The 9157-nt window shown below is 26.3% G+C and overlaps 3 protein-coding genes across 11 annotated transcripts; 1 reads left to right on the top strand and 2 right to left on the bottom strand.

Moving 5' to 3' along the window:
• Positions 1-551: 551 nt before the first annotated feature.
• LOC124950050 (condensin-2 complex subunit D3-like) lies at positions 552-6002 on the bottom strand. Of its 5 annotated transcripts, XM_047496185.1 has the most exons (4): positions 5899-5938; positions 2141-5663; positions 1887-2057; positions 552-1772 (listed from the first exon to the last, which is right to left on the bottom strand). In XM_047496185.1, the coding sequence occupies exons 1-4, from the start codon at positions 5921-5923 to the stop codon at positions 1595-1597; spliced, it is 3897 nt and encodes a 1298-aa protein (XP_047352141.1). In that variant the 5' UTR covers positions 5924-5938; the 3' UTR covers positions 552-1594. The 5 variants fall into 5 exon arrangements, with proteins under 5 accessions (XP_047352141.1, XP_047352140.1, XP_047352139.1 ...); XM_047496184.1 differs by having other exon boundaries at positions 552-2057; positions 2141-5799; positions 5899-6002; XM_047496183.1 differs by having other exon boundaries at positions 552-2057; positions 5746-5962.
• Positions 576-7679, top strand: LOC124950054 (syntaxin-1A-like). 4 transcript variants are annotated; one of them, XM_047496198.1, is made up of 9 exons: positions 586-883; positions 1126-1221; positions 1293-1386; positions 1447-1521; positions 6321-6518; positions 6594-6664; positions 6805-6942; positions 7052-7162; positions 7234-7679. In XM_047496198.1, exons 1-9 carry the CDS (start codon positions 851-853, stop codon positions 7306-7308), a joined length of 891 nt encoding a protein of 296 aa, XP_047352154.1. In that variant the 5' UTR covers positions 586-850; the 3' UTR covers positions 7309-7679. The 4 variants fall into 4 exon arrangements, with proteins under 4 accessions (XP_047352151.1, XP_047352152.1, XP_047352153.1 ...); XM_047496196.1 differs by having other exon boundaries at positions 580-883; positions 6321-6664; XM_047496197.1 differs by having other exon boundaries at positions 582-883; positions 7052-7679.
• On the bottom strand, positions 6281-8932 carry LOC124950053 (lymphokine-activated killer T-cell-originated protein kinase). 2 transcript variants are annotated; one of them, XM_047496193.1, is made up of 5 exons: positions 8706-8932; positions 8413-8649; positions 8039-8332; positions 7690-7914; positions 6281-7612 (listed from the first exon to the last, which is right to left on the bottom strand). In XM_047496193.1, the coding sequence occupies exons 1-5, from the start codon at positions 8821-8823 to the stop codon at positions 7458-7460; spliced, it is 1029 nt and encodes a 342-aa protein (XP_047352149.1). In that variant the 5' UTR covers positions 8824-8932; the 3' UTR covers positions 6281-7457. The 2 variants fall into 2 exon arrangements, with proteins under 2 accessions (XP_047352149.1, XP_047352150.1); XM_047496194.1 differs by having other exon boundaries at positions 6281-7579.
• Positions 8933-9157: the final 225 nt, after the last annotated feature.

The raw sequence follows: 9157 nt of genomic DNA, 5'->3' as shown, positions 1-9157 counted from the left end.
TCTTCGTGAATTTTGTTTTTACTTACAAATATATATTAAGTATATTAAATATTAATATATTTATTATTATACAATAATCTGTTATATATTGTATATTTGAATTATTATTTAATCATTTTCTCTTCTTTTTCAATATCACAGCATTACTTAAATTAGATATATATATATATATATATATATATATATATATATATATATATATATATTTAAAATAAACATTATTAGTTGTACTCTCTTTTCGAATATACTTATATATTATATATAACTAAACTTACTTACAATTCTCTTTTTCTCTATTTTATACATTTTAGATGTCTATATTAATATACTTACTTTGCATATTTATTCTATGTCATATGTATCTGTATTTATTTTCAAAATAAATTATATAATATCATTTTAAATAAAAATCAAAATCTTTTTCCAAATAAGAAAAAGTATTATTACATAGATTATGTATGTAATACACATCCAGATATTAAATGGAATTACAATGCTTTTCACTTAAGATGAAGACGAACACGTGTTCGCAATTGATTTAAATTTTGGCCTTGTAGCTCAGCTGCTAAGTGGCTGTTTCCTATTACATTCCAGATGCAAAGTATCTTCATTTACACAGACGATCTGTTTTAGATTGAAACTATGCCAAGGATGTTCATCATATAAAAAATTATTCATAAACTTAAATTTATCCATTTAAATTACACACGCGATTTCACGATATAAATGGAACGTTGACTTTTATCTATTACCTGCAACGCCCTGATAAGATGGATAATGAGATATATATCATGTGTATTCAGTTCACCGGTATCGTCAGTTACACGTTGATCTTGAAACAATACTCATCATGGTTCGCGATCGTTTACCGGATTTATGTGCCGTTAGTACATATTCCTTTTTAAAAATCATATAATTATATCACGACATAATTTAAGAATTATATATTAGTAAGGCTTATATGATATTCTTGTATCTTATACAAATAGATAGTTTATTTTAAGCTTATCAGCAAATATTTCCTTTATTCTTGTGCTACTTAAACATTTAATCACATCAATCAAACTAATATCTTTTGTTCAATTTATAAGGACACTATATAAATACATTTATTTTGATTTCAAGTGCCGTAATAGCAGTACTACGTTCGGCAGAGGATTTTTGCAAGATGTTCACATTCAAATAGCACAAAATAAAAAATTAAAAGAAGTGTTAATGGAAGTATGTATAATGAATTGACGTATAATCATGTGATATTTGAATGATAAAAGTATAAGATAATGTTAATGTAGGTTGAAGAAGTACGTGGTTTTATACAACTGCTTGTGGAAAATATATCAGTTGTTAAGGATTTGCATAATAATGTTTTATCACATACAAGCAAAGGTATGTTTAAATTTCAAAATATTAATATCAGTTAAAGACCTATTCATATTTAATTTCTAGATATGCAAAGAGAACTTGAAATTCGTACTCAAACTATCTCACAAACAGCTTTACACATTCAACAAAAATTACGAGGTAGGTATAATCTTTGTAGATTATTATTCGTAATTGCCACATCTCTTATTATATATAAAATTGATTATTTTGGCTATTCAGAATCACTTTCAATTTGCACTGTACTACTTTTTATGACTTTATGATTCAATGTCATCTCCTGAGAATGAGAGGATCTTTTATTACATTTAATTGGTAATATATAATCACGTTTATAACCATAACTTCTGTCAGATAATTTTGGTGTACTAGTACTTGGATTAGATTCTTGTCTAAAAATACATGAATTACTTAACTTTGTAGATATTAAATTAGGCCGATTATCTGAAGAACTTATCTCAGATTGTAAATTATTTATTAAATTTGAAGATAATATTTTTGAATACCTTTTTTTAAAGGACGTTGGTGAAATACGATGTAAAATAACTTTAGGTATACGAGTACAGATAGAAAGTTGTACATTTGTTTTAAGATTCTCTGTGCCATTCTTAAGTGATGCCAAATTATCTTGTATTTCAACATCATCAGTCTCTGTGTTTGCATCTTTATCAACATTTCTGAAATGTAATGTCATGTTTGTAATCAGTAAATTCTTTTCATAGAATATTTGAATATATTAAAGAAATAATCAAGAACGTACCTTTTGTATTGATCAATTTCTTTCTCCAATTGTGGATATTCATTTAACAAATTTGCAAGATGTTCTTTGCTGTAAATTGTATACATTCTAAAAACAAATCTCATTACATCATGTTTTAAAGGTGATTTTAAAATTTCCAATTTCTCTTTTACTTTTAGTAATGTTGGCAATAATATCTCTAAACCATGCCTTTTCATTCCTTCTATAATTACAGTTATTGCATTAGTAGTTGATACATCTGATGGATTCATAAAATCTTCTTGATCTTGAGTATTTATAGGATGTTTATTAGAGGATAGAAATGGTTGTAAACGTTCATTATTAAGTATATATAATGTATCTTTTAGAACACATGCACCTTTTTGACTTGTAACATTAATTGTACCATTAGAAACTCTACCAAGTACTTGCGTAGTTAATTTTACAAGTAATTTTATTTTTTCAGGAGGATCTAAATGTTCTATCATAAAATTATAAATAATTGCTCTATTATCATGATTCTTATTTCCTGGAAATGTTAAGATTTCTTTTTCTTCCTTTCGCATTTTACGATCACATAATTTGTGCTTGAATTGATAATCATTATAATGATATATGCTTTCCAAAAACTTTTGTGATATCAGTACTTTATTTTTTTTTAAAAGTCTTTCTTCGATTAAAAAAATAGTTAACTCCCGTATCATTTTATCTGGGTCAAATAACATTGTTAATATATGGAAAAAGAATGGTCCTTTTACTTTTATAAAATCTTCTAACAATAACTGTATAAATATTACAACAACAGCTTCTCTTACTATAGAACTACGATCTTTCATACAAATACACATGTCTGATAAATAAGGTTCAACTAATGTAGTGAACCTAATACAGAGATCTGCTAAAGCTTTAGCAGCATTCACCTTAATAGCTATCTCTGTGCTTGAATTGTGATTTATATCCATACGCAAGAGTCTACCTAAAATTGGTATTACCTCTTGTGCTATCTCATGATCTCTTATTGCATGTTGTCCAAGCACAACCACAGCAAAAGCTTGTAATTCTTTTACTTCCTTTATTGAATCTGGTAATAATTCCGATTCAAGTAATAAGCCTTCCAAAATACGTAAAGTAGATGATGAAAGCTTATTAGTACATGAAAATGCAACATGTCCTAACGTAGACATAGCTTTTATATAATTTGACGTATCTATCATCGTTTTATTGTTAGTTTTAAGCATTTTTTGTATTTTTACTTCTGATATTTCCATTAATTTCATCGTGTTAGATTGCACTAAACGATTATTATCAATAGGATATAATTGTTTTATTATACCACCAATGATATCAAGACAAATACTAATTAAACCAAAATGAATTTTGAAATCACAAAGGCATTGATAAAGATATTCATACAAATCCTTCATGTCATTTTTATTTAAAGACGACCAAGAATTTCTCAATATTTGTAAAATTAAATTTGAATGATAGTTATTTTTTTGTATAAGATCTTTATAATCGCCAATATGTTTATCCAAATTTGGTAATTTCATGCTTTCAGATATTGCCGTTAAAAGAACCCATGCAGATGTATCATTTTCTGATCCAATATGTGATTGTATATCTGTGATTAAAGAGTTGTTTATGAGATTATTTTTAGTCCATATTTTACAAGCTCTTGATAAATGTTTCATCATTTTCATGTCAGTTAATTTACCCACAATTCTCCATGGTAAACTGTTTTTTGCATTATCAGTATAATTGGAATGATTTGTTATCTTACTTATTAGTAAGTCTTGGAAGGATTCTAGTGCTTTTTCTTGTACTTTAATTTCAGTATCAAATATTTGTGGTAATACTGTTTCTACCCATTCATTAAGGATTTGTGAATCACTAGGAAAATGTTCTAAAATAACAGATAATACATGTATTGCAAAACGACGTACTGTCATTACAGGGTCTCTGCAACGACGACCAACTATAGGAGCAACTTGACATGTCAGTATGGGAAATTTAATAGTCAAATTTTTTAAAATCTGTAATGCACTTCGTCTTACTAATGCTCTTTCATCTTCTACTCGGTCTATTAACATAACGAGTACTGTATTTAATCTTGGCATCAGATTAACATCTCTTATTAATATTGTTCTTAATTCATCGAATAAAGGAAGTGTCTCATTAGAGCACGATACTTCAGATGTATCTTCTACGAGCATTTCAATGATATTATTTTGTGTATCTGTAAATTCTGCAATTGTTGCCATAGCTCTACCTCTTACCATATTAGAAGAATCCAGACATCTACTCAATGTTGTAGCAATTAATGCTTTTTTTATCTTCTTCCACTGAGAAGATTCTATTAAACCGTGATTATTTAAATTAGATTCCATTAAAAGTTTTCCAATCATCTCTTGAGCAAATAGCCTACAGGATACTTTTGTATTATGCGAAAGGGATATTATATCATTAATAATATGTATAATGATATCTTCTTTGCATATTGTAATTAGTTTTAATAATACTGTAGCTTGCTTCTGACGAGCCTCTTGCCGTTCTGGACATTTAATCATAATATATTGAATTAATGTCATTATAGCAATCTTTGCTTCTTTTTCATAAGAATCTAATAATTTTCTTAAAAAATCTATTGTTAATTCATGCATATTTGCCATAAATTTTATTTGATGATCATTATGATTAAAAAGAAAACGAGGATGTATGTATTTTGCTATCATCATAATAGTTGCTTTGATAGGTCCGTGTTTATTATCACATAATTTAAATAGAGCTGTATAAGCATTACAAAATAATTTAGTTCTTGTTCTTTGATATTCAAACTGATTGACATCAGTAACTTCAAGTAATACAGAGATAGTAATATCTAATGAATGTGAATAAGTTCTAAAAGAAAATAACTTTATCATTGTGATGAAATTACACAAAATACTTTTAAGACCTTCAATCAATAAAACCTTTTCTGAAAGTGAAGTAACATGATCGCTCGATTGATCTTCATTAATATCCATATATTCTAAATTTACAGTTTTATTTCCCTTTGTAATTATTGGAATTAAGAGTTTGCATAATTTCAAAGATTCAATTGCTTTTTTATATAAGTTTGGATGAAATATATTAAAAGCATGACTTCCAGGTATAGCCAATAACATAAAATATAAACTTGTTGCGCTTAAACAAGTTTGCTTACTTGTTTTGTTAGCTTCATCACGTTGACCAGATTTTATTATATAGTACAAAACCGATAACAAAGCATGCACATTTATATTCAAACTTACTAATACATCCCAAGAAACATTTGCTTCTTTATTATTGCATTCTTCTGAAGTTTGAATTTCAGCAAGCCAATCTTTGACGACTTCACAAGTGTCTTGTAATAATAAGTCCATATCCTCGCTTTCAATGAAAAGAAAATAATCATCTTGAGGTGGTTCCTCGTAGGTTAGAAATTGTGAATCCCACACAGTATTTACCCACTTATCGTTCAGATCGTCCAATTTAAAATTGTCAAAAATTTGTAGAAACTCCATCACTAAAGTCCAATAAACTAAAATCGTTTATGTGACTATTTTATCATTTATAAGTGAAGTTAAATATGTAAAGATAACCTTAACCTATCATTTTCTGATAAAGTAAATTTGATCTTCAGGTTATCATTCTTTGAACACCTATGGATAATGAATATATGATTTTGTCCCAATTAATATCACAAAAACTGATATTTATTAAATACATGTGATATAACATTTCGTCTAAAATGTAGTTACCGCTGGAATAAACGATAACGTTCATCCAAAGGAGGGAAATCCAACGAACCAATCATAATCATGATATATACATATATAGATTAATATATTCATATGTACTTTTTATAAATTCTCAATTTTTAAATTTCTTGGTTTTTTTTTTCTTTTAATATTTCAGTGAATAAAGATTATAATTAATTAAAATTTATTGCGCTTATTTTGTATATTTTTTATAAAAATAAATTTCTTGTTATACGTTGACCTACCATTTTGTTTTATTATGCGCGGGATATGTGTTTAAACGGAATAAACTTTTTTAGAGTGATAATAAAAAAGATTTAATATTTTACTTCATCAATCGAACGCATAAACATTTTGTTGTATAAAAAAAAAAATATATATATATCAGGAAATGTACATTTATTTATTTAGCATTTTTTCAGGTATGAAGGAAAATATAGCTGCTACAGATTCTTTTAATACAGATAATACAAAGGAAACTCCTGCTCATATACGAATCAGACGTTTACAATATGCAACTATGCTAAAGATGTTTTCAGATATTATGGAGGATTACAATGCATCATTATTAAGATATCATGATAAATGTTTACAACTTTTACAGCAACAGAGAATGTTAAGTGAGTTATATATAATACATATATATTTTCATTTTAAGAATAAAATATACTTAATTAATTATATTTCTATTCTAGTAAAGAAACATACAACATATGAGATAGATGAAACAGATAATATACAAGGAAACAGCATATTTGTGGATAATGTAAGTATTCATAATGTTATTTTACAAAGTATCTTCATATGTTGTTGTACAAGATATTTTAAATCTTATAAATCTATTGAATAATATAATCTCTGGAAATTCTTTTTTTCATAAATTTGTTATAACATATTTATAAGTAGATCCTAGAAGATAGCAAAATCACCAAAGAGCAATTGTCTGCTATAGAAGTACGACATAATGAAGTTTTGAAATTGGAAAAATCTATTCATGAAATAAAAGATATGTTTACTGAAACAGCTTTTCTTATCGAAAAACAAGTAAGTAATAAGTAATAAATAATATTAAATACATGTAAATGTTATATTGGATATCTTTATATATATATATCTCCTTTTTTCTTTTTTCTTTTTTTTTTTTTTTTTTTAGGGAGAGCAAATAAATAGTGTAGAATACTTTGCAAAAAATACTACAGATGATGTTGAGAGTGGTAAAAAATGCCTTAATAAAGCAGAAGAAAGGAGTCATAGATACAAAAAAGTATACATAATAAACTTATTTTTTAATACATTAATAAAAGAATTCATTACTAAAATTTGTCACTTTTTCAGAGAAAAATAAAGATTGGCATTATCATTGGGATAATAATATTTGTTATTATATTAATTCTAGTATTTCTCAATTAATTTTTTTTTATATTAACTTGCATTTTATCACATACGTAAACCAAATATTCGTCAAATATTCTTATATATAAAGTTATATTCTATAAAGTTATATTCTATGAAGTTATATTCTATATAAAAAATTATATTCTAAACATAAAGACATAAATTTATACATTAGAAGGCATAATTTTTGAAAAGTACATCACTAAGCCTTTTGAACTTGGCCTTAACTTATGATCTACAATGGTGCACGTATAAAATATATCTAATACTTCTGTATATTCTGGACCTATATCAATTGCAGGTAAAGGTGGCCGAACGCCTAACAATATTTGGAAAAATATTTTTTATTGTAAATAATAATTAAAAATTTAATTAAAATATTAAAAAATTACTTACCATAGTTTCTTTTTGTTTCTTCCTCAAACATAATACTATCATCCATAGTAAGATCATTATCATCATTTGTTGTTGTTAAAGACATACATTTTTCTGATGTAGAAATATCCTCGATATCATCGCTAGAGTGATCAGAATTTACGAAAGGTGCAGATAAGGCTAACATTTCCCATATAACAAGACCATATGCCCATATATCACATTTGTTTGTTATAGGGCCTTCCTCTATATAAAAAAAATAAAAAGATAGAAATTTGTAAATATATTAATTCAATAAAATAATTACGAATATATTATATATAAAAAGAAATATATATATATATGGTTATAAATATAAAAATTAATATACCAAATAATACTTCTGGTGGATTCCAACATTCAGTTCCAACATACATAATATTTTCTTGTGATTTATCCATTTCTAAAGTCTTTGTAAGTGGTACAGAAACTCCAAAGTCACAAAGTTTTACTTTTTTCAAATCTTTTGAAACTAGAACATTATAACTTTTAATATCCCCATGCAAAATATATATAGTATGATGTAGATACTCTAAACCCTTTGCCATCTCATAACCAACATATAAAATATCTTTAGCTGCAAAAATATCATCTCCTCTGTCGACTCTATCTTCAATCAAGTCTCCTATAAAAAACAAAAAATTACAAAAAAAGTTAAAACTTTGATTTGACGAATATTTCATATCATCATAATAACATATATACCTAAAGAAATATCCAGTTGTTCCATGGCAAGGCATGGTTCACCTTTGGAAGATAACGTAAATGCTCTGAAACCCACGATGTTTGGGTGATTTAATTTTTTCAATAAATCGGCTTCAGACCATAAGCGCTTGTCATATTCTGAATTCTTTGCAAGTTTACTATTTCTTTTTTTTATTGCCCAAGGTGATCTTGCAAAACCAACTTTTGGAGATCTTTCCAAACTAAGAATATGTACACCTAACATAACAGATTTTAAAATCCTTATTTATGAATATTTATTTGAATGCACATACCAGTTCCGTGAGCTAATTGCTGTAAAAATGGAGAAGCTGGAATTTTAATCGGGGTTTGTAAATTGGAATCATCTGTAGGTCTACGGTTCCTTCTAACAGGTGTCTTGAATCCTTCCATCGTTAATAAGATATTCTATCTGTTGATAATGAATCTGTGAAGAATATAGAATAAGAAAACTCATATGACCGTTATTTGATTTTGAATTCATAGAGAATTGGCGTTGAACCATAACAGTATTACCAACATAAATATTCTATCATTTTATTCGTATAGAAATTGTAAAAATTAATTTTTAGATATATATTAACTAATCGATATCTTTATATCTTTTTAATGCCACTTTAAACTCTTTCTTTTTTTAATAATTCGAAGTATTATAAAATCATACTTCGTTTGTTTATTAACCAATAAGAATTATGATAAAAGTGATAAAGCATGTATTATATAATAG

The sequence above is a fragment of the Vespa velutina genome, chromosome 6 (assembly GCF_912470025.1).
Source record: "Vespa velutina chromosome 6, iVesVel2.1, whole genome shotgun sequence".
In the NCBI taxonomy this organism is placed as follows: Eukaryota; Metazoa; Arthropoda; class Insecta; order Hymenoptera; family Vespidae; genus Vespa; species Vespa velutina.
This window is presented reverse-complemented; position numbering and strand designations above follow the sequence as displayed.